At 55.4% G+C, this 24,439-nt stretch overlaps 2 protein-coding genes across 2 annotated transcripts; one reads left to right on the top strand and one right to left on the bottom strand.

Annotated features, from left to right (window-relative positions):
• Window positions 1-8,141: 8,141 nt before the first annotated feature.
• On the top strand, window positions 8,142-16,797 carry TRIM72 (tripartite motif containing 72; the record flags this gene model as incomplete). Its single annotated transcript, XM_079761107.1, has 6 exons — window positions 8,142-8,531; window positions 10,703-10,798; window positions 10,881-11,111; window positions 11,564-11,586; window positions 13,371-13,489; window positions 16,226-16,797. 6 exons carry the CDS (start codon window positions 8,142-8,144, stop codon window positions 16,795-16,797), a joined length of 1,431 nt encoding a protein of 476 aa, XP_079617233.1.
• PYDC1 (pyrin domain containing 1) lies at window positions 9,052-10,001 on the bottom strand (the record flags this gene model as incomplete). The annotated part of the gene is made up of 3 exons (XM_079761146.1): window positions 9,052-9,170; window positions 9,319-9,361; window positions 9,736-10,001. 2 exons carry the CDS (start codon window positions 9,999-10,001, stop codon window positions 9,358-9,360), a joined length of 270 nt encoding a protein of 89 aa, XP_079617272.1. The 3' UTR covers window positions 9,052-9,170; window positions 9,319-9,357.
• Window positions 16,798-24,439: the final 7,642 nt, after the last annotated feature.

Below are 24,439 nucleotides of genomic sequence, written 5' to 3'. Positions count from 1 at the left end.
AGAGAGAGGGATAGAGAGCTAGAAACATCGATGAGAGAGAAACATCGATCAGCTGCCTCCTGCACACCCCCTACCGGGGAGGTGCTCGAAACCAAGGTACATGCCCCTGACCGGAATCGAACCCGGGACCTTTCAGTCCGCAGGCCGACGCTCTATCCACTGAGCCAAACCGGTTTCGGCTCATGGCTGTTTATTATTGTGCCTCTTCATTGGTCTTCGTCCTTTTAGAATCTCCAACTCATTTTGTGCCCTGTGGCCAGAAGGCTGCACCTTCCTAGCCCACACCTTGATCCTGTCCCCCACCTGCTCAGAAACCTGCTATGCCTCTCAGTGCCCAGAATCAAGTCCACGCTCCAGGGCTTGGCCTGGAGGCCTTTGCCAACCTCCTCAGCAGCACCTTCCACCATATTGGCCTCTGGACCTCTGCACATGAGATACTTGCTCTCTGTCTGGCTTTTTTTTCTTCCGGATCTGCTTGGTGGGTTCCTGCCTGTCCTCCAGCATTTGTCAATTAAAAAAAAAATTTTTTTTTAAATTGATTTCAGAGAGGAAGGGAGAGGGAGATAGAAACATCAATGATGAGAAAGAATCATTGATTGGCTGCCTCCTGCACGCCCCACAACCCGGGGCATGTGCCCTGACCGGGAATTGAGTTGTGACCTCCAAGTTCATAGGTCGATGCTCAACCACTGAGCCATGTTGGTGGCACAAGAGTCACTTCTTGTAAGAAATAATAAACATTGGCCGAAACTGGTTTGGCTCAGTGGATAGAGCGTCGGTCTGCGGACTGAGAGGTCCCAGGTTCGATTCCGGTCAAGGGCATGTACATTGGTTTCGGGCACATCCCCAGTCGGGGGGGGGGGTGTGCAGGAGGCAGCTGGTCGATGTTTCTCTCATCGATGTTTCTAGCTCTCTGTCCCTCTCCTTTCCTCTCTGTAAAAAATCAATAAAATATATTAAAAAAAGAAAAGAAATAATAAACATTGGAGCCCCTCTTTAGGCTGTGATCCTCCATGTGTCTTGTTTCTAAGCCTTTCAGCAATCCCTTTGGAATAGGAATAGTAGCCCCATTTTATAGGTGAGAAGATTGAAGCTCAGAGAGGTCGAAGGACTTGCCCAAGGTCATCTAGCTGAGGGGACCATAGAGCTTGTCTGTCTAGCATCTGCGTCTGTCCCCTGTCTGCTCTTTGCCATGGACTCTTCTGTCCTCTCTGTGCAAAATGAATTATTGCTGGACCATGTCCTCAGGATGCCCTTACTGTGCCCCTGCTGCAGTGTTTATCGAGTCTGTTTTCCCCACCAGGCTGAGCTCCACAGCACCCAGCACAGGGCTTGGCACAGACTTTGCCTGGAGAAGCCTTTAAGCAGTGACGAAAGAATCCTAGAATCTAGAATCCTAGAAACCTGCTCTTTCACATTTGGTAGAATCTTAGAAGCTGTGTGTGTTTGAGCCATGGAATTTAAAGAACTTGTCCAATCCACCCCCTTCTCAGAGCGGAGATCTCCTCGGCCACATGGCCACTGACTGTATCACTTGAACCCTAGTTTGGATGGGGTGGCCTTGGCTCTAAGTAAAATCAATATAACGCGTTTCAACGGAACCTTTGGGGCTGAGGGAATTGCACCTGGGGGAGTGTGTATCCTGACTCGGAGGAGAAGGTGGGCTTCTCACCCCTGGCTTCCTGGGCGTGAGGGCGCTGAGGACTTCCTCCCGCCTATCCCCGCCCAGGATCCTTCTTTCTGGGCCCAGCGTGCCCCTGGCATCCAACCCCAGTCACATTCCTGCTCAGACACAGAGGAGAACCTGGCTGTGGTTTTCACCGGACATCGCCTCAGCAAGTGCCAGCCCTTTGGTGTGATGTCGCAGGGAGGCAAAGGGCCCAGGGGCCCGGGACACACAGCCGTTCCTCCCCTGGAACTGGAGGCCTCGCTCCTGCAGGGGTTTCAGGCTGGAACTCAGTGGGAACAAGTGGCACTGTGTGACAGGTGCCTGTGCTCTGTGAGAACATAGCAGACACTGAACTCAGGAGGACACAAGGTTTGGGAAGAATCTATGTTATTCTAAAAACAGGTATTAAAGATCTACTAGATGTCCAACCCCATGATAAGTGCTGGTGAAAGACAAATAATAGTAACGACAACTTTCATTCTTTTAATGGACTTTGTTCCAGGCACTGTGCTAAGCACCTAACATTCATAATCTCATTGGATTCTCCCAATAGCCCTATGAGGCATGTGTATTTATCCCACCTTACAGAGGAGAAAACCGAGGCTTTCAGAAATTACTCTGGAAGCCTTCACTGGTAACATCTGAGAAAACAGGTTGAACCCATGTCCGCCTGACTCCTAGGCCCAGATGCCAACCACCATTTTAAAGTGCCATGTCTGTCCTCAAAAACTGACAAAGTGCTTGGAGAGTTATGTATAAGGAAGCTTATGCCTCCTCCAGACTGTCCACAAACACCCTCAGGAGGACAGGCGTTGCAATAACAGTAATGCTAACAGTAACTTCCTCCTCTTGGAAGACTGCTCTAGGGCTTTTAAAGCACATCCAGAAGACTGTGGAATAGTGGGACACGCAGGAGATAAGGGGTGTCAGACCCTCTCACATTTGATTCCCAGCCCTCTGCCTCTTAGCTGGGTGACGTAGGGAGGTCACAGCCGCTCTCTGGGGTCTGCATGATGTGTCATGAATGAAAAGGACTGTAAGTTGCCCAGGGTCCCCCAGGAGGTAGAGGTAGAGCCTGCTCATTCCTGGAGACTGCCAGGGTGGTTTGCCCTGGGAAGGTGGGGACTAGGGGCCTTGGGCAGCTCTCTGGGAATCCATGGTAATCACTTCTGCCTTGACCCCCTTTTCTGGGGGAAGTCTCAGAGCTCTGAGCTTTGACCCCTGGCAGAAAAGAACCTCCTAGTCTTACCTCTTGGCCCACCCTTGCCCCCTGGATTAGAGCCAGAGCAGTTGGTGGTAAATTGGTTCCTGGGTGTGACCCTCGACCCAACAAAGTAACCCTTTGATTGCTGGAGCCAGATTGCGCCTCCTGGGTCCAGAGGGCCCACAGACTGCCAGGAATTGGGCAAGTCACTTAATCTCTTTGTGTCTCTAGGCCTCCCTGTCAGATAGGAATAATGATGAGGTTATTGTAAGGTTACAAATGGATTTAAGAGATTATAAATGGATTAAGAATTGTGAAGTGTTTGGAACAGGCCTGACACATAGTAGGTGCCTTTGTCATTATTGAAGTTTCTGAGCCTCAGTTTCTCAATTTGGGGATGATGCAGGGAAGATTCATTGGGACAGTTAGTAATAATAATTGTAATGATATCAACTGCCGACACTTAGTGAACATTTTCTATGGGTCTGGCATTGTTCTAAGTGCTTTACACGAATTAGCTTGTTGAATCTTCATAACAATCCAATGCTCTGATCCTAAACCACAAATAATCCTCATTTTACAAGTGAGTAAATCACCTTAAATAACTTGCCCAAGGTCACACAAGGAAAGAGCAGAGTCAAGTTTTAACCTAGCACTTCCTAAGCCAGTGATGGAGAACCTATGACACGCGTGTCAGCACTGACACGCGTAGCCATTTCTGATGACACGCGGCCACATGCCGAGGATGAAACATTTGCGACTAGAGTCTTGGAGTTAGTTTTTTCCTCAAAGTGACACACTACCCGAGTTATGCTCAGTTTTTTGGTGAAGTTTGACACACCGAGCTCAAAAGGTTGCCCATCACTGCCCTAAGCCCTTTGGTGCCAGCACACCACCCTGGTGTTTACTCATATTGTCTAGTTAAATCCCCGTGACAAGGCTGCAGGGCTGTGTTATCATCCTCCTTATCCTTCTGTCGGAGCTGAAGATGCTGAAGCCCAGAGAGGGAGGCGATCTCCTGAGCTCATGATGTCAGCATTCAGGACCTGCTTCTGCAGTGGTCCTGATGGGGGGTTCTGGCTTCCGATGCATGTATCCAGCACAAGGGGCTCTCCTCCCCCACGGCACTTACCATTCCAGCTCTGGGGATGCTCTCCCTTAGGACAAGCTAAAACCTGCAGCCGCTGAGCTCTGGGCCCCAGCTCTGTCTTAGGGTCAGCGACACTTGTCCTCCTCTCCTCCCCTAGACATGATCTCTGGCCCCTTCTCGTCCTCGAATCTGTTGTAGACAATCCATGTCCCTTCCAATGGTCAGAGGTCAGACCTGGCTCATCTACAGAAAGGGAATGAGTCGACTGTCTCCTCCCTGTCCTGGGTTCCCACTCTTATTGACTAAACCCTTCAGCCCCAGCCTGGCAGTGATGAGAACTCCAGGTGAGATCTACCTTCGGGATGTTGACTTTTCTGAGCCAAACTGAAGTGGCTTGTGGTTTCAGAGAACAGCTCCAGGTACGCTCTTACCTCTACCCTCTTCCTGTTTGCCAACCCCAGGCCAAGTCTGAGCCATCAAAAGTGGCAGAGAGAAAATCAGAGACTTAGAGATACAGTAGGGAAATCAAACTTCTCTGGATTCTGGGAGAAAGCCTTAGCTTCCTGAGACTGCTCACATATCAGAAGATTCAGTCTGGAGTCATTTGTATAGTTAATTGCCTGATCCAAAAAAATAATAAAACTCTTATCTCTTCCTGAGGGGCCCAAGCGATTATAGCTTGAACAAAGTTCCTAGGCTAAGCCCCAACGTGCCAGGGAGCCTGGAGTAGCTTCCTAATCAGGCCAGCGTGCAACATGCAAGATCCTCAAGCATTCAAGAAGAAATGAGCTTGGAGACAAGGCCAGAGCTTGGAGACTTGTCATAAAACCCAAGATGTGCAAGGAGCTCTCCTGACTCCTGAGGAGATTTGTTTAGACATTTAAGCAGAGGAGGGGGACAGTTGCCTCCTCCCCCTCTAAAAAAATATTTTTTATTGCCCTAGCTCAGTGGTCGGCAAACTCATTAGTCAACAGAGCCAAATATCAACAGTACAATGATTGAAATTTCTTTTGAGAGCCAAATTTTTTAAACTTAAACTTTTTCTAACGCCACTTCTTCAAAATAGACTCGCCCAGGCCGTGGTATTTTGTAGAAGAGCCACACTCAAGGGGCCAAAGAGCTGCATGTGGCTCGCGAGCCGCAGTTTGCCGACCACAGCCCTAGCTGGTTTGGCTCAGTGGATAGAGCATTGGCCTGCGGACTGAAGGGTCCCAGGTTGGGTTCCGGTCAAGGGCACATGACTCAGTTGCGGGCTTGATCCCTGGTCCTGGTTGCAGTGCGTGCAGGAGACAACCAACTGAGGTGTCTCTCTCATCATTGATGTTTCTGCCTTTCTCTCTATATATCCCTTCCTCTCTGAAATCAATAAAAATACGTTTTTAAAAAAATATTTTTTATGGATTTTTAGAGAGAGAGAAACGTTGATTGGCTGCCTCCTTCACACCCACATGGGAGTTCGAGCCCACAACGTGGGCATGTGCCTGACCAGGAATCAAGCCAGCAACCTTTTGGTGCAGGGAATGATGCCCAACCAACTGAGCCATACCAGCCAGGGCGCCTCCTTCCCCTTTAAAAGCAGGAAAAATAATTATTTTTTATTGATTTTAATATATTTTTATTGATTTCAGAGAGAGGAAGGGAGAAAGAGGTAGAAATATCAATGATGAGAGAATCACTGATCGGCTGCCTCCTGCACGCCCCCTACTGGGGATTGAGCCCACAACCCGGGCATGTGCTCTTGACTGGAATTGAACCTGGGACCCTTCAGTCTGCAGGTCGACGCTCTATCCACTGAGCCACACCAGCTAGGGCAGGAAAAATGCTTTTTGTTGCTCACCTGTGGGGTATCTGGCTACTCTCACAGGTTAATGGACCTGGCCCTCATCGCGTCATCCCGTGCGGGGGCCTGAAGCTGCGGGGGCCAAACATGGCGGGGATCTCCCTTTTCCGCGTCCCGCGCGGAAAGAGAGATGAACGAACCGGTTCTAAGTGGAGGCGGCCAGGGATTGAGAAATAATAGAAATAAAGAAAACAAGACGCAGAAATAGATTCATGAAGCTGGGGCTGGGTGGGACGCCATCTTTCCTCTCTGATGGAGAGGCAGCATGACGACGACGACGCTGAGCCACCCAGCAGGTTTATTTTATATCCCAAAAATCCAGGAAGTAACACCAAAACTTAGGATCAAAGGAGCTTATTTGCATTCTTAACTAGGCCCCAGCATTACTGGATTTACATATCTAGACCCGCCCCTGCGGACACCTGGGCTGCTATGAAGTCAGAACTGATTAACATGTCCAGCCTCATTGGGGAAGCATGTTCCCAGGGCGTGAATCGGCCTATGCCCTGAGTTCAGCTGATGATAATTAAGGAAATGCCCAGGTGCCTCCCAGGCGGCCCTCTGCAATCCCGGGCACAGGGGGCCAAACATTGACTGCTGACTGTGAGTAATCAATGAGAAATCTGTCTCTGACCCAGAACACCTTGTGTGCAAATTCGGCGTAAAACACATAAACATGAATATTAAAATCCCAAGAGAGAGGCAAAGAGAGAGTCCAAAGAGGAAGTTAAGTGACTAAAACAGGAACAGAATCTCTGAGGGAGACAGAGAGTGGTCGAGGAAAAAAGAGCAAACCCCAGTAAAGGCTGAGAGGGGGTGACTGGGAGGCCAGAAGTTCCTGTGTTGATTTCTTTGTTGAGTATTTATTGAGCACCTGCTGTGTGCCACACACTTATTTCTAAGTTGGAGACAAGCAGTGAACACACGTATGCTGGTAGGAGGAGATGGACGAAAAACAAAGTTAAATATTTTGCATGTCAGGTGGTGATAACTGTTATGAAGACAAGGAAAGCAGGGAAGGGAGACGTGAGATTTGAAATCAGGGAGTTAGGAAAAGCCTCACTGAAAAAGTGACTTTGGTTAAAGATCTTCGTTTGAAAGAGTTTTCCAGACTGAGGGGATGGCAAGTACAAAGGCCCGGCTGGTGTGGGCAAGGGGGTGACGGGTGAGAGACAAATGGGGTCTAGCTGGGTGGAGCCTTGTAGGCCACAGGGAGGACTTTGGTTTTTATTCTCAATGAAATTTAGGCAGAGATTTCAAGGAGCAGCACACAGGGAGGCCTGGGGCTCCCAGGCAGACTCGGCTTCTGGACTGCAGGCTCTGGATTCGGTTCATTCATTTATTCAACTGCCAGTCAATTATTGCTTTTCAAGCATTTAGGGAGGCCAACTGTGTCCCCGGGCTTGTGCTGACCTCTGGCGAGACAGAAAAAAGACTCTTTCCTCAGCTCTGGAGGAAGAAAACCTTCCGGGGAGGTGGGGTGGGGGGGTGGGGGCGGGGGCCGAGGCCCTGTCCTGCAGGGGGAGATCATACTGTGGGTGTGAGAGCCATTAGCTTGGGAAATAGTGAGTGGGTGACAGACAGGCTGGGCAGGGGCCGCTCTTGGGGAGGGGGAGCTGCAGATTGTGGCGTGGGAGTGGAGGTGCGGGAGAAAGGGCAGACCTCTCTCTCCTCCCCAATGGAGAGGCCCTGTGTCCTGCTGGCTCTGAGCGCTGGCTTCAGACTGGGCAGCAGAGGGGACAGTGAGATGGGCCAGGACAGGTGACCTTGACATGTGGTGCTTGTTCCCTGACCACTCAGTCTTCACTTTTAGAATGGTTTCCGGAAATGATAGGAGGCAGAGGCAGGGCAGCTAAATATAGTCCTGGGGCCAGAGCCCAGTGGGGAGGATCCCTCTGCCAGTCACTGCTGCCCATCAGCTGTGGTGCCCACTGCTAGCTGCCCCGTGAGTGCCAGTTCCCGTCCCTGCTCCGAGCTGGTCGCTCGCCTCTCACCTGTCTTCAGACACCACCCTGACCCCCTGCGCTTAGGCCTCACTGAGGCTGAGCCTCCTGGGAGTCTCTTTTTGCCTGTGATCTCCAACCAGACCTGTGAGTCCCGCGGATCCTGTGGGCCTGGAGATAGTGGGGAGGGGAGTGCTGGGGATCCTGGGGCGGTGAGGGCGGGAGGGTCCCATGCGGCTTTGGAGAATCTGGGGTAAGCCAGGGAAGGACAGTGGGTAAGACTGAGTTTGCAACCCGGGCTTGTGTTTAGGAACTGGGAGTGAGACAACGTCCCTGATGGGGCTATTTCTGGGGCCGAGTCTCCCTGACTGACCTCTCCTGTGCCCAGGCCCGCCATGTCGGCTGCGCCCGGTCTCCTGCGCCAGGAGCTGTCCTGCCCGCTGTGTTTGCAGCTGTTCGATGCGCCCGTGACGGCCGAGTGCGGCCACAGCTTCTGCCGCGCCTGCCTGAGCCGCGTGGCCGGGGAGCCGGGGGCGGACGGCACGGCGCCCTGCCCGTCCTGTCAGGCACCCACGCGGCCGCAGGCGCTCAGCACCAACCTGCAGCTGGCGCGCCTGGTGGAGGGGCTGGCACAGGTGCCGCAGGGCCACTGCGAGGAGCACCTCGACCCGCTCAGCATCTACTGCGAGCAGGACCGCGCGCTCGTGTGCGGCGTGTGCGCCTCGCTGGGTTCCCACCGCGGCCACCGCCTGCTGCCCGCCGCCGAAGCCCACGCGCGCCTCAAGGTGTGGGACCCCGGCGGCCGCGGGCGGGTCGGTGGAGGGACGGTGGGACGGGGCAGGGCCCACCGGGGGGTTGCTGCATTGACGCGGACTCTGAGCTCAGGGCCCACGGCGCCGGGTGTTGTGGGGGACGCGGGAGGGGCAGGCGGGAGGGACTGCGGGGCTAAGAGCTGGAGGCGGGGCGGAGAGGGAAGAGGCGCGCAGGGCGGGCCCTGGTGGGACTGGCTTGGCGCACACCAAGGCGTTCCGGGCACGCCTGGGCACCGAGATTCAAGTCAGGGCTGTGTTACTGGTTGGAGCTGTGTTACTGGTGGGAGCTGTCAGTCCTGAACGCGCGCAGCGCCCGCACCTAGTTGTGGCGCCCGAGGGGCGCGACCCCCACGGGTGCCCAGAGAGGCCCTCACCTTTGAATGGAGACGCAGGCGCACCCCGGCCCGCCCATGCCCTACGCGAGGCCAGTCACGCGGGGGTATGTGTCCACACAGGCCAGGCCGTTTGTCACGAAGGCTTTATTGGCGCGGGGGCAGAACGGGGCGCGGTCCGGAGGCACGCAGCGGCCCTGGGTCCCTCGGTGAAGCTGCCCTGGCCTCAGGGCTGGGGTCCGGGGGGCTTCTGCGTGGTCTCAGCCCCCCACATCAGCACCTGAGGGGGTAGACCCAGCTCTCAGGCTCCCCCGATCAGCCTCCCCTTCCCTCCCAGCCCCGCCGCCCGTCCAGCCAGTGCTGGCGGCGGTCTCCCGCCCCGTGCTGGCCCCCCCCCCCGCGCCAGGAGCCCCCCAGCCCAGGCTCACCTCTGCGGAGAACCGCACCGCTCCCGACCTCGCCCGTTTTCATCTGCGAAGAGATAACAGAGCCCGTGAAGTGGGACAGGGTCTTAGGAGTCCAGGGAGCCTCCCGGGGCGCGCGGGGCGGGTGCAGTTTGCCAGGGTCCGCGTCCGCTCAGCCCGAAAACGCAGGGAGCGGCTGGCGGGGGGGTGGGGGGGTGAGGAGGGGCAGGAAGGCTGGCGGGGGGGTGGGGGGTGAGGAGGGGCAGGAAGGCTGGCGGGGGGGTGGGGGGTGAGGAGGGGCAGGAAGGCTGGCGGGCGGGGGGGGGTGGGGAGGGGTGAGGGGTGGGGAGAGGTGAGGAGGGGCAGGAAGACTGGCGGGGCCGGACCCCTGGGTTCCTGGCGAGGAAGAGGAGCGGGTCCCGCCCGGGCCGGGGGACTCACGCGGCGCCCCGCAGCCGCGCCGCCGCCTCCTGCATGCCCATGCCGCGCAGCACCGCCGCCGTGACCTCGGCGCCGTAGTCCTCGCGGTAGAAGGCGACCAGCCTGTCGGTGAGGTCCACGGCGTCCAGCTTCTCGAGCTCCCCCCGCGGGATGTGGCGGAAGCCCCGGCGCAGCGGAGCCGCCCCCAGCTTCAGCTTGAACTTCTTGAGCTCGTCCGCCGTCAGGCTCTCCAGCGCGTCCAGGATGGCGTCGCGCTTCCGGCACATGGCGCAGCCTCTGCGGCCCTCCGACGGCGCGCCCCCTCCGCGGGCCGGCCGGCTCCTGCAGGCGGGGCTGTCCTCCGAGGGCGGCGGGGGCGGAGACTGTCCCGGCGCGGGCGCGGGAGGCCCAGAGGTCCGCCCGGGCTCCCATCGCGGGCACCCGACGGCGGCGCCGCGCCGAGGGGCTCCCCGGTTTCCCTAGGGGGTGGGCGGAGGCCGCCACTTTAGCGCGACCACAGGCGAGGACACGCGTTGGAAGCCATGGAGCGGGACGGGAGCTGTGTGACTCCGCGGCCCTGCACCCCCAGAGAAGGGGGACTCTGGCAGGAGGCGTTAGGAGCGCCCGGCTGTCCGGGAATAGGAGGAGGTTGCGTTTCTACTTCAAACACCCTACACTCACCCCCGGAGCCTGCGGGCGCCAGCTTCACTCCCCTCTGCGGGGAGCCAGTCCCTGTGTGTGTCTCCCTCACAGAGCCGGGGGGCGGGGGGGTGTGGGCTCAGGCTGGGGGACCTCACCTAAACAGGCCGGTGGAGGGGAAGGCGCTCTCGACATCAGGACAGAACCGGGGGCCTGGAGCCCTGCGCGGGGGTTGGGGAGAGGTGAGATGCAGCTTGGCTGGAGGAGGCGCTGGCCTTGAGGCTGAGTCCGGGGCGGCTCAGGTGGGGGGTGGGGGGGCAGCAGCTCACCTCTGCCTGCCTCACCCCAGACCCAGCTCCCCCAGCAGAAGCTGCAGCTGCAGGAGGCATGCGCGCGCAAGGAGAAGAGCGTGGCTGTGCTGGAGCACCAGCTGGTGGAGATGGAGGTGAGGGCTCGGCCCGGCAGAGCCTGGGGCGGGGGGCAGGCAGGCTTCCCCCGCCAAGTGCCTGTGCTGGTCTGCCCCGCAGGAGACAGTGCGTCAGTTCCAGGAGGCTGTGGGGGAGCAGCTGGGCAAGATGCGGCTGTTCCTGGCTGCGCTGGAGGGCTCCCTGGACCGGGAGGCCGAGCGGGTGCGGGGCGAGGCGGGGGTGGCCTTGCGGAAGGAGCTGGGGAGCCTGAACTCCTACCTGGAGCAGCTGCGGCAGATGGAGAAGGTGCTGGAGGAGGTGGCAGACAAGCCGCAGACCGAGTTCCTCATGGTGAGCTCGGGTGACCTTCCTCCTCTGCCCCTCGCCCGGTCCGGGCCCCAGAGAGCTCACCCCAGGGTCAGGCAGGGACCCTGAGGCCCAGAGGGCAGGGACCAGCCAGGGTCACACGGGGGGGGGGGGGGAGCCCCCACTGCTGTATGTTGCTCAGGCTGGGCGCTGCACGAGGGCGCTGTCTCTAAGGGTCCATTCACAGCACAGACGCTGTGGGTTTGTTCACTTCTTAGGACAGTCTTCCCCCGCGGAGTGTTGTTTCCTGAGGAAGGGTACCCTTTTCCAATTCACACAGATAAAGGGCTGGGGTGGCCTTGAATTCTGGGCCTCTTTCGGCCTTTCTGATTTTTCCTGACCCCACACTCAGCATTCTTGGTCCATCCACCCCATCCTCAGTCATGTCCAGAGTCTTTCCTGCCTGCCTCACCTCCGTTTTCTTTTTCTCTCTCCAGAAATTCTGCCTGGTGACCAGCAGGTGAGATCATCCTGGCCCCGCCCCTTCCCCAACCTGCCCTGGTCTTCAAGGACACTGGCTGGCTCACGGGCTACTCCCCATGGGCCTGCGATTCCATTCAGTCCTCGGCAATTTCCCGGCACTTGGTTTTGAACATAGAAATGAACGTGACCTGGTCCTTCTTAGGAACCTCCCAGACAGAGGAGGGCAGGGACGTAGGCATCACTGTGCTCAGTGCTGCCCGGGAGAGCAGTGGGTGGCCGGGGAGAGAAGTGGGTGGCCGGGGAGAGAAGTGGGTGGCCGGGGAGAGAAGTGGGTGGCCCGGGAGAGCAGTGGGTGGCCGGGGAGAGCAGTGGGTGGCCGGGGAGAGCAGTGGGTGGCCCGGGAGAGCAGTGGGTGGCCCGGGAGAGCAGTGGGTGGCCGGGGAGAGCAGTGGGTGGCCCGGGAGAGCAGTGGGTGGCCGGGGAGAGAAGTGGGTGGCCGGGGAGAGCAGTGGGTGGCCCGGGAGAGCAGTGGGTGGCCGGGGAGAGAAGTGGGTGGCCGGGGAGAGAAGTGGGTGGCCGGGGAGAGCAGTGGGTGGCCGGGGAGAGAAGTGGGTGGCCGGGGAGTGAAGTGGGTGGCCGGGGAGAGAAGTGGGTGGCCGGGGAGTGCAGTGGGTGGCCGGGGAGAGCAGTGGGTGGCCGGGGAGAGCAGTGGGTGGCCGGGGAGAGCAGTGGGTGGCCGGGGAGAGCAGTGGGTGGCCGGGGAGAGAAGTGGGTGGCCGGGGAGTGAAGTGGGTGGCCGGGGAGAGCAGTGGGTGGCCGGGGAGAGCAGTGGGTGGCCGGGGAGAGAAGTGGGTGGCCGGGGAGAGCAGTGGGTGGCCCGGGAGAGCAGTGGGTGGCCGGGGAGAGCAGTGGGTGGCCGGGGAGAGCAGTGGGTGGCCAGGGCAGGCTTTGCAGAGGAGATGGACGTTAGCGTTGGATGCTGGAGGAACGAGCTGGAGTTAGTCAGTCACGAGCTGGGGGAAGAGCCTTGAGAGAAGGCAAGAGGGAGAGAAGGTGTGCTGGGGTGGCAGGTGGGCAAACGGAAGCGCTGAGGGGCTTGGACCTTATCCCAACAAAAGACTTAAACATTTTGTGGTAAAATGTACACAAAATAAAATTGACCATTTAAAAATATATGTTTTTATTGATTTTAGAGAGAGGGGAAGAGAGAGGGAGAGAGCTATAGAATCATGGATGAGAGAGAGAGACATGGATCGGCTGCCTCCTGCACGCCCCCTACTGGCGATCGAGCCCACAACCTGGGCATGTGCCCTGACTGGGAATCAAACCAGTGCATGGGTGGATGCTCAACCACTGAGCCACCCCAGCGGTAAACCATTTTTTAGTGCACATTTTCCGTTCAGTATCATTAAGTACATTCACGTTGTTATGCAACCATCACCACCATCCATCTCCAGAACTTTTCATCTTAAAAAAAAATTATCACCCAAGGATATGTTTATTGATTGCAGAGAGAGAAGAGGGGGAGAGGGGAGAGAAACACATTGATGTGAGAAAGAAACATCAGTTGGTTGCCTCCTGTACTGGCCCCTACTGGGGATCGAACCCGAAACCTTTTGGTGAATGGAACAACGCTCCAAATGAGCCACCCGGCCGGGGCGAGAACTTTTCATCTTTCCAAACTGGAAAGTCAGCCGAGGAATGATGTGGAGAGATACTGGAACTCCACAGCCTTGTCCTCTCTTCTGGGCACTGCTTCTGGCCCTCCCCCACCCCATGCCTCCTCCGGAAGTCCCCTCACAGACACTTCCCCACCCCCAGGCTGCAGAAGATCCTGGCAGAGTCCCCACCGCCTGCCCGTCTGGACATCCAGCTGCCTGTCATCTCAGATGACTTCAAATTCCAGGTGTGGAGGAAGATGTTCCGTGCTCTGATGCCAGGTACTGGGAGGCATGTTATGTTTGTAACCGTGTTGTTGTTGGGAGGCCGCAGCCACACACAGAGAGGCCTCCCAGTCTCAGCGAGGAAGGTCACAGAAGAAGGTGCCCATTGCCCCTTTGCCTCTAGACTCCAGGGCAAGCGTGTCAAACTCAAAGGCTAACACGGGCCAGAAAAACAAGGTTTAAGTTTGTGGGGGCCGCAAAGAAACAAAAGCTTCAATTTTCATAGAAACGTAGGTTTATTTTGATAGAGACATGCTGAATACAAAGGGCTGAAATAAATGGGTCATAGTGAACATAAAATCATAGAACATTTTAATAAAAATTAATATTTTTTCTTGAACATTAAACTTACCAGACACTGAATAACTGCACAAATTAATAAGCATAATGCAAATAAACCTATTTTTCGTGTTCTCCGAAAGCGAAATATTTCCTGTTGCACACACCAAACAAGTCAGTACAAGACTAATGACGTGGCAATCGGCTGCTAAAATATTCGCTGCTAGTATTAGTGGAGAGAAATGGTGCGCCTGCGTGTAAGGCGTATAAGGGAAATGAATGCAACACGATTATAGTAATCAGTCATTAGCGAACATTGTAGTTTATTATTAATAACTAGTAGCCTGGTGCACGAATTCATGCACATCAAAAGGAAATTAATTAGAAGAAGTATTTTAATTTTTTAAAAATATATTTTATTGATTTTTTACAGAGAGGAAGGGAGAGGGATAGAGAGTTAGAAACATTGATCAGCTGCCTCCTGCACACTCCCTACTGGGAATGTGCCTGCAACCAAGGTACATGCTCTTGACCAGAATCAAACCTGGGACCCTTGAGTCCGTAGGCTGATGCTCTATCCACTGAGCCAAACCAGTTAGGGTAAAATATTTTAATATTGCTACTCACCATTTCTCTATAATAGAAGTGTCAATCAAATTCACGATTGACAATGACAGATGGAAACACACACACACATACACGTGTGTGATTGGTGCCAGCGAGAGCTTTATATGTATTATGCATCTGCAAGTCAACTTAGCCTTTTATATATATAGAATAAACTTGCCTATTAGACCTGCTTTCTGACTTAGCTAAACTTTTTCCAGCCCAGTGAAACACCCCAACTTCTCTTTCAGGTAATTGTCAGGGTCACAGCAGTAAATATCAACACAAAGCAGATTATTATTGTAGATCATGCAGGGAGAACAAAGGGTAAAATATTTAGCTGCAGCAGTGTTTGACTATATTCTGCAGAAGAGTGATGTGGAGAGATCCTGCAGTGAGAAAACCTGAAGTCATTTTCAAGTTTCACCATTTCTTACTTCTTTTCAGTCGGGTCAAGTGTCTAAGCTTTCTAAATCTCCGTTTTCCAGCTAATGAAAAGAAAATAGGATTCCATCGAGTCTCCTAGCTACCTACTCCAGGACTTCTGTGAGGATCAAATGAGATGAGGCACGAGAAAACGCTTCACAAACATTTGGTTAAACTGTGAAGTGTTTGCGCCTGGCTGTAAAGCAAGTTGTGTTCCTGGGCTGAAGAAACTGCAAGGAGGCTAGTTGCTAGGGAGAGGAAGCCAGGCATTGTTAAGTAACATCATTACCCAGACAGACACTTAGCATATTAGCCTTTATTTTTATTTTTAAAAATATATTTTATTGTTTTTTTACAGAGAGGAAGGGAGAGGGACAGAGAGAAACATCAATGAGAGAAAAACATCAATCAGCTGTCTCTTGCACACCCCCTACTGGGGATGTGCCCGCAACCAGGTACATGCCCTTGATTGGAATTGAACCTGGGACCCCTCAGTCCACAGGCCGATGCTCTATCCACTGAGCCAAACTGGTCAGGGCTAGCCTTTTATATATATAGATTATGTATAACAGGATTGTGTAAAAATTAAGTTATGAAATTTTTATTAAAACATTTCTTACATACAGTTATATTGGCTGGGCCACAAAAATGTTTGTTGTGGGCCACATGTGGCCTGCGGGGCCGTGAGTTTGACATGCTTGCTCTAGGGTATCCCTGTACCCTAATACCTGTGCTAAGAGAAGGACCCCTGAGGGCGTGGGATTTATAGGTGGGTGCCTGACTGGGGAGGATGCTGCCTACAGGAAGGTGCTGCTGCTGGGCCTGGGTTTGAACCCTGAGTGCTCCTTGGCCAGTCTCTGCCCCTGTGCACAGTGGAGAGGATACTCCCTGCTAATTGGGTCCTGAGGGTCTGCAGAGCTGGAACCCTGGGCTCTGGTGGCCTGTGGCTCAGCCTCCTCTCCCCGGAGCTGAGCGCACTGGGGGCGCCGCTCCAGAGCTCCAGGGCCTGTACACGTGGTGGGGCAGCCTCGCTGGCCTGCGGGCGGGGGATGGGGGAACTCTGTTTGATCCAAGAGAAGACTCTGGCCCAGAGACTGACTGAGGTCGCAGGCGGTGAGATAGGGGGGCCGCGGACCAGGCTTCCTGACTGTCTCCTGCCTGTGACCTGGGTCCTGGGCGGTGCTGTGTGCCTTGTATCAGCCTCACCCACCACAGCCCTGGGAGGAGGCAGTCACGGCCCCCGCTTACAGCTGAGCAAGCTGCAGCTCAGAGCGGCAGTCTTTGGCCGAAGCCAGTGAGCAGAGGGGGTTCACCCCCCACCCCACCCCGAGGGCCGGGATGAGAGGAGACCAGGCTGACCCATAGGTTGGCCGAGGGGAAAGGCTCGCGGAGGGTAACCGGGCCTGACGGTCTCTCCGGCAGTGCGGGAGCTGACCTTCGACCCGAGCACGGCCCACCCGAGCCTGGTGCTGTCCCCCTGCGGCCGCCGCGCGGAGTGCTCGGAGCAGAAGGCGCCGCCGGCCGGAGACGACCCGCGCCAGTTCGACAAGGCGGTGGCGGTGGTGGCGCGGGAGCTGCTCTCCGAGGGCGAGCACTACTGGGAGGTGGAGGTGGGCGACAAGCCGCGCTGGGCGCTGGGCGTGATGGCGGCCCAGGCCGGCCGCCGCGGCCGGCTGCACACGGTGCCCTCGCAGGGCTTCTGGCTGCTCGGGCAGCGGGAGGGCAAGGTCCTGGAGGCGCACGTGGAGGCCAAGGAGCCGCGCGCGCTGCGCCACCTGGAGCGGCGGCCGGCGCGCGTGGGGCTGTACCTGAGCTTCGCCGACGGCGTCCTCTCCTTCTACGACGCCAGCGACGCGGACGCGCTGGAGCTGCTCTTCGCCTTCCACGAGCGCCTGCCCGGGCCCGTGTACCCCTTCTTCGACGTGTGCTGGCACGACAAGGGCAAGAATGCGCAGCCGCTGCTGCTCGTGGGGCCCGAGAGCCAGGTGGCCTGAGCGGCCTGCCGGGCGGGGGGCGGGGTGGGGGCTCCGAGAGTTTTGCGAGTCAGTCTCTGGGCATGAAAAGGGGGCTGTGGTGGGGCAGGGGTCTAACGTCGGGTCAGTGGGGAAACCCCAGTTTGGGAACCAGGAGAGGCAAGTGTTCCCGGAAGAACTGAGGTTGAGGGGCGGAGGGCAAAGGGCCAGGAGCCTGGGGCGGGGAGGAGCTGGAGCCCTGGGGTGAGGGCGGGGTGGGGGCCTGCAGCTTCCCCTCCCCCCTCTCCACGGGGAGCAGGCCCACTCGCCAGGCCGTTCAGTGTCTCCAACTGGAGCAGGTCAAACCCCCTTTCCAGAGCGCGCAGCAGTGGCGGGTCCAAGCACAGGCGGCTGAGCGTCTGGCTCAGTAGGTCTGGGCTCAGTAGGTCTGGACAAGGGGTCCGTGCTGCCTGTCACTGCTCGAGCCAATGAGGCAGAGACAGGGTGGAATCACACATGAGCGTTGATTCCAGTCCTGCCGGCAGCCGGGAGAGCAGCAGGTCAGCCACAGACACCTGCCCTGCCCCCACCACAAGCCGCTGCTGATGCGGTAAAAGCACAAAGGAAAGTAGGCAAACGGGCAGCTTACAGATGGATCTGCGGGAGGACTGGGGTCTTCAAAGGGCTGAGTGACGTGCAAGGGCTGGGTGACAGGGAGACAGCCAAAGGGAGTGCCAGGTGGGCCGTTCACAGGTGAGCGGCTGGAGGTCTGCAAAGGCCTGCGGGGTGCCAAAGGGCTGGGACCTTCAAAGGCTGGCGACTGGTTTCTGAGCAGAGTTGCTCATCGTTCCATGATGACAGGCAGCTCCCAACGGGGAGGAAGGCGGCCTCTCCAGTGAGCTCCCGCCAGGGAAGACGTGCCTTCTTTAATCCGAACCACGCAGCCATGGCTAGCAGAGCAGGATTCCTATTCTCACAATGCGAGCTGGTTCCCCAAACTCTACTGCCGCCCCCTTCCAGGCGGGTCCCAAACGTGCCTTTCCTACAGGTTCCCAGGTGGCGCTGGCCCCTGGAGAAGCGCTTGGGCACCCATCTGTTCCGTCAGCTGTCCACCTCAGAGCCACTGATCAGGTCCTATCAGCCACCAGGGACAGGAAGCCCCAAACACAGTCCTCCATCCAACAGCCGCTTGCAAACCGCCAGCGCCCCTGCCGGCTGAACAAACCGCCCACCTTGTTTCCCTTTCCCTCTGGAATATGCTCACGGAGTGTCTGGGATTTGGAGAGGAACACCCCCTCCCCCCCAGGTGCCAACCAAGAGAACAGCCTGATGCTCCCCCCGCCCTGGGCCTGCTGCTGGGGAGGATAGAGGGCGCCATCCCCCTGAGCTGGCTCCACACCTTCCTTGGTTTTAGCGCAAAGACCCACTTTCTGGGCGTTGGGTAACCCCTGGGGCTGGGGGCCTTTGGGGGCTCGGCAGGTGGGCCTGGAGGCTGCTGCCCATCCTGTCCTAGGGGAGACGCTGGCCTGGGACCACCTCCTTTGAGGTGTGACAGGCCTGGGGGCCCCTGGCAACTGGTGCCAAAGGGGGGACTTCCTTGGGTGATGGAGCTGAGAGATGGGCCGGGGAGGCTGTGGGCAGGTAAGAGAGGCCCGGGATCTGGCTGGGTGGGCACTCCTGGCTGTGTCCTCAGAGGAAGCCTGCTCGGCCCTGGCTCCGGGGCACAGGAGGGAGGGTTAATTGAGGGCCTCTTTCATGCTAGAAAATAAAACAATAAAGTAAATGGGCTATTGGTTGTAAAATCCAGCAGCATTAATAAAAGCGATTGCACTCTGACTCCTTCCGCATGAAATCTCTGTGAAGAGACAAGTGACCTAGTCTCCGCAGTAACTTCCTGTTGCCCTCCCAGCCTTGACACGTCAGATCTTTCTGAAAACACAAACGAGGTCATGCGATTCAGTGGCTCAAAACTTTCAACAGCTCCTTGTTGCGTAGAGGAGATAGTCCGGTCTCTGGCGCGGCATCGGAGGGGCCCTGCCCTTCTCCAGCCTGGCCTGTGCCACCCTCCTGTCCCCATCACGCAGAGGGCCCTGCCCTCCCACTCACCCTTCAGTGCTCTCGGGAGGCATCGCCATTTCTCATCCTCTCTGAACCCCGGCACCTCCTTACAATGTGCGCCCCTCGGCCTGAGCCCCCGTCCTGGGCGTCGGGGGAAGGCTGGTGGGGTCCAAGAGCCCAAAGCCCCTTTCTGAGGAAATGGGGACCCTGAGAAGCAGACACCAAGGTGGGCTCAAATGTGCAGAGATGGGTGAGGGAAGACGGCCGGGGGAGAGAACGGAGCCCACAGCTCGGATGGATGCCCGTCTGACCGCGTGAAGGCAGGGAGGAGGCTGGGGTGCAGGTGACTGTTGTGGGGACTCCTCCCCTGAGCCGCCCGGCCAGCCAGGAGCGTGTGTCCCTGCCGGCTCCGAGGCTGGCTGCCAGCAGACACAGGCGAGGGGTTCACAGCGCCTCAGCCGCGCCCTCGCTCCTTTGCTCCTCTTTGTGGGAGCTACGCAGGAAACGTCCTTCTCACGGCCACCAGAAAGTTGTGCACTGAGGGAAACGACCCTGTGACCTTGCCCAGGGCTGGCTGAGGGAGAGACGAGGTCCCTGAGCCGGAGGCAGTCCTGAGGGGCCGGTTTGAGGAAAACTGCCTGATCAGAGTGTTCCTGTTGGACAGTGGCTGGAGGCCCAGCCAGAACCTCCCGGGGAAGTAGGAAGTGGGTCCCTCCAGCACTCAGTACTTCCCCCTCGTGGAGACTGGGATCCAGAGGACTGGCCGCTGAGAGGGTGGGGGTGGGAGGGCCCTGACTTCCGGTGGACAAGAGCAAGCTGGCACCTGCCAGGGCCGAGCTAAAGGGCAAACAAAGACACGGAGAGCTTGCTATGTGTCACTAACCGAGTACTCTCACTTATCTCATCCTCACCACAGCAGGCCTCCAAACAACTAACACCCGCTAGGCTGGCTTGCCTCCTCCCCTGGGGTTCCAGTGTCCCCAGGGGGCAACGGTGGTGCAAGCTGAGGACCCGAGTCCACGGCATGGTGCCTCTTGGAGAACCAGCTACGCCGGACTGCCTCTCCTCGGTGACGGCGGCGGCGGCAGGAAAGCTGTCTAACTTAACCAATGAGTCAACATTGAAAACATCACGATCATATCAAAACAAACATATTATGGAGTATAGAATTTGCATGGACGTTTAAGATTAAACAAGAAATATCCATAAAGTTTGAAAAATACGTTTGTATTGATTTTAGAGAGAGGAAAGGAGAGGGGTAGAGGTAGAAACAGCGATGAGAGAGAGAGAGAGACATTGACCGGCTGCCTCCTGCACACTCCCCACCCTGGGGATCAAGCCTGCAACTGGGGCATGTGCTCTGACTGGGAGCAGAAATGGTGACCTCCTGGTTCATAGGTTGACACTCAACCACTGAGCCACACCAGCCAGGAAATCCATAAGGTTTTGCATTGGTGCTGGCTGTTGGATCTAGACTTCCAGACCCTTAGGTATATAGGTTCTTAAGATTATTTTTAAAATTAAAATATAAATAATGCATGAATATACTTACTATCTTACGGAGAAGGGGAACGTTCTCTGATCATGCGCCCCAATCCCAAGTTCTAGTCTTCCTGGTTGCCAGTTTGGTGAGTGGTTTTCCAGGACTTTCTGTACATGTTTATGTCCCACAGGTAAGACTGTGTTTTTCTTTCTCTATAAATGATGTCATATTCTACGCGAATCTCCTTTTTAATTTCCGTGTGGTATTCCACCGTGTGGCGATGCCGTTGACTACTTAATCATGCTCTGATTAATTGCTGTTTGTTTCTTATTTTTGTTATTGCAAACATTGCTGAAATGAGCATCCTCGTACATGCCTCTACGTGCACATGTGCAAATGTTTCTCTGGGGTGGATACTGTGTGGGGAGAGGCCGTGTCCTAGCATGTGTGCCTTTAGAATGGGGATGGCACTACCATTAAATGGTGGACTTGGGGAAGAGGTGGTGGGCCTGAAGGATTACCTGGACATGAAGTGGTTAAAACTTCCAAGTGGTCGGGCGTGAAGGGTTACATCAGGAAAGCATCTTTTATCAGTGGTTCAGCCATGCTCTGGAGGATTGCACAGCTTTTAGGTCATTCCAGCTGGAAGAACAGTCTCATTTCCAGGCATGAAAGTGTCTAGTCCTGCCAAATTAAAACTTTCAACAGCACGTCCCATTTAAAGTGACCCCAAGGGGAAGGGGATCTGGTCTTTCACTCTCCTTTCAACCCCTCTCCTTCCCCTAAACCAGTGGTTCTCAACCTTCCTAATGCCTCGACCCTTTAATACAGTTCCTCATGTGGTGGTGACCCCCAACCATAAAATTATTTTCGTTGCTACTTCATAACTGTAATTTTGCTACTGTTATGAATCGTAATGTAAATATCTGTGTTTTCCAATGGTCTTATGCGACCCACAGGTTGAGAACCGCTGCTGTAGAGCCTAAGACCATCGGAAAACACAGATTCATTGGAAAACATTATGATTCATTAACAGTAGCAAAATTACAGTTATGAAGTAGCAACGAAAATAATTTTATGGTTGGGGGTCACCACAACGTGAGGAACTATATTAAAGGGTCACAGCATTAGGAAGGTTGAGAATCACTGCGGCCTAAACCCTCCCCACCCTGCTCTGCTGGCTCCTTCAGGTTCGGGTTAATTAGAGGAAAAGAGATGACACGTGACTGGTGTGGTTATAAGCTGGACCTCTGTCATGATGGCCGTCCAACTACTCCTGCTGCCATGGCCGGGGCTGTGGGCTCTTCAGAGATGGTGAAAGCAGACACTGTCCCGGGTGAGGCCACGCGCCCCTGGGTCCGGGTGAGGCTGGGTCCCGGGCCCGGGTGAGGCCACGCGCCCCTGGGTCTGGGTGAGGCTGGGACCTGGGCCTGGGTGAGGCCGCACGCCCCCCGGGTCCGGGTGAGGCCGCGCGCTCCCGGGTCTGGGGGAGGCCGCGCGCCCCTGGATCCGGGTGAGGCCACGCGCCCCTGGGTCCGGGTGAGGCCGCGTGCCCCTGGGTTCGGATGAGGCCACACGCCCCTGGGTCTGGATCCGGGGTCCGGGTGAGGCTGCGCGCACCTGGGTCCGCGTGAGGCCACGTACCCCGGGGCCCGGGTGATGCTGGGTCCCGGGTCCGGGTGAGGCCGTGCACCCCTGAGTCCGGGTGAGGCCGTGCCCCTGGGTCCAGACGAGACCCAACCAGAGGGAATCGAACCTGCACTACCACCATTTGTCCACCACCCAGAACTGAAAAGTCAGTGCTGACATGTACACATAAGGAACTGGTGGACATTGATATTGGGTCTCAAAAGAACTGTTGGTCCAGAAAGAAACTCACTACAGACTGATTCATTTGCCTGTCAGCATAACTATTATTGCTCGTCTCACATTCGGTTCTTATAAGTATATCTCTAGTGACACATGATCTTACTCATCTAGGGGAAATGATGAACAACATAGACTGATGAACAAGAACAGACCCAGAAACAAGGAGGCATCGATGGGACTGTTGGGCCTCAGAGGGAGGCTAGGGAAGGGTGGGGGTAGGGGGGAGAGATCAACCAAAGGACTTGTGTGCATGCATATGAGCCTAACCAATGGTTAAGGACAACAGGGGGGTGGGGCATCCGTGGGGAGGGGTGTGGGATGGGAATGGGGGGATGAGGACAAATATGTGACACCTTAATCAATAAAGAAATTAAAAAAAAAAAAAAGCAGACACTGTCAGGCTGACTGTGTGACAGCCTCTCAGCTCCTGCCCTGCCCTCCCCCTCCCCACCCCCCACTCCCGGAGTTACGCTCCTGCGGTGTAGTTACACTACTGCTGGTCCCTTTGCCACGGTAGGCCACTGTCTTGGCTGGGGGTCTATCACAATATCTTTATTTTAAAAAATGTATCTCTATTGTTGAAAGTATTACAGATGTCCCCCTTTCTCTCCATTGACCCCCCCTCTGCCCTACACCGCCCCGCCCCAGGCCTTCACCACACTATTGTCTGTGTCCATGGGTTATGCATATATGCGTCGTCCTGTGCACCAGAAGGTTACTGGTAGATTCCTGGTCAGGGCACATGCCCAGGTTGCAGGCTCGATCCCCAGCAGGGGGCGTGCAGGAGGCAGCTGATCGATGGTTTGCTCTCACATTATGTTTCTCTTTCTCCCTCTCCCTTCCTCTCTCTCTAAAAACCAATGAAAGTAAATAGCAAAAAAGAACGCGGGGCAGCATTTCTATCACGTATTGTCCCCATCTTAAAAGAGTTCGGAGTCATTTGCCACGGGGGCTGGGACAGGAAATCTGAGATCCTCAGAGGGAATGCTGTGTTAGTAAAACGGAAGGTCATCACAGACATCTGAGTTGTTGCTACTATTTTTCTGGCTTTTTCCTGCGAGTAGAGGCTGAGTAGAGAATTCAGTAAGGTTGGCAGAGCTGGGCGTTCCTGGCCGGGCCTGAGAGTCAGGCAGCAGCCCCTGCTCAGTTCCCAGGGCCTGGCTGAGTGGGTAGAAACAGTTCCCACCGTGTAAACATGCTGCCTTTTCCTTTAAACCCGTGGTCGGCAAACTGCGGCTCGTGAGCCACATGTGGCTCTTTGGCCCCTTGAGTGTGGCTCTTCCACAAAATACCACGGCCTGGGTGAGTCTATTTTGAAGAAGTGGCCTTAGAAGAAGTTTAAGTTGAAAAAATTTGGCTCTCAAAAGAAATTTCAATCGTTGTCCTGTTGATATTTGGCTCTGTTGACTAATGAGTTTGCCGACCACTGCTTTAAACCATCGAGAAACTTTGTGAACCAAATAGTGTGAGATAAAATGTCAAAGAGTTTTTAATGAAATGGGAAATACTCATGAAAGAAGTGAGAAACCACAAAGCATTATATCAGACTATATATATATCCATCATGATTGCAATTATGAGAAAAAAACCCTGAAAAAAAGACAAAAGAAATGTCAAAACATTGTCACCCGCGGGATTCCTGGTGACTTAGCTTTTCTTTTTCTTTTTTTTTTTTTTAAATTTCTTTATTGATGAAGGTATCACATATTTGTCCTCGTCCCCCCATTCCCATCCCACACCCCTCCCCACACATGCCCCCACCCCCCTGTTGTCCTTAACCGCTGGTTAGGCTCATATGCCTGCACGCAAGTCCTTTGGTTGGTCTCCCCCTTTACCCCCACCCTTCCCTACCCTCCCCCTGAGGCCCGACAGTCTGATCCATGCCTCCTTGTTTCTGGGTCTGTTCTTGTTCATCAGTCTATGTTGTTCATTATTTCCCCTAGATGAGTGAGATCATGTGCTATTAGAAATACACTTATAAGAACCGAAAATGAGACAAGCAATAATGGTTATGGTGACAGGCAAATGAATCAGTGTGTAGTGAGTTTCTTTCTGGGCCAACAGTTCTTTTGAGACCCAATTTCAATGTCCAACAGTTCCTTATGTGTACATGTCAGCACTGATATTTCAGTTCTGGATGGTGGACAAATGGTGGTAATGCAGGTCCGACTCTGTCCGGTTTGGTCCTGGGCAATCTGCAGTGATGCACAGCTGCTAACTGCTAGTATGGGAAGGCCACATCAGCGTCTTCCGTCTCAGGACTGCTTCTCTTCT

This window comes from Cnephaeus nilssonii (genome assembly GCF_951640355.1).
Source record: "Cnephaeus nilssonii genome assembly, chromosome: 2".
NCBI classification, from domain to species: Eukaryota; Metazoa; Chordata; class Mammalia; order Chiroptera; family Vespertilionidae; genus Cnephaeus; species Cnephaeus nilssonii.
The sequence above is the reverse complement of the archived record's forward strand: the minus strand, read 5'-3'. Positions and strand labels throughout refer to the sequence as shown.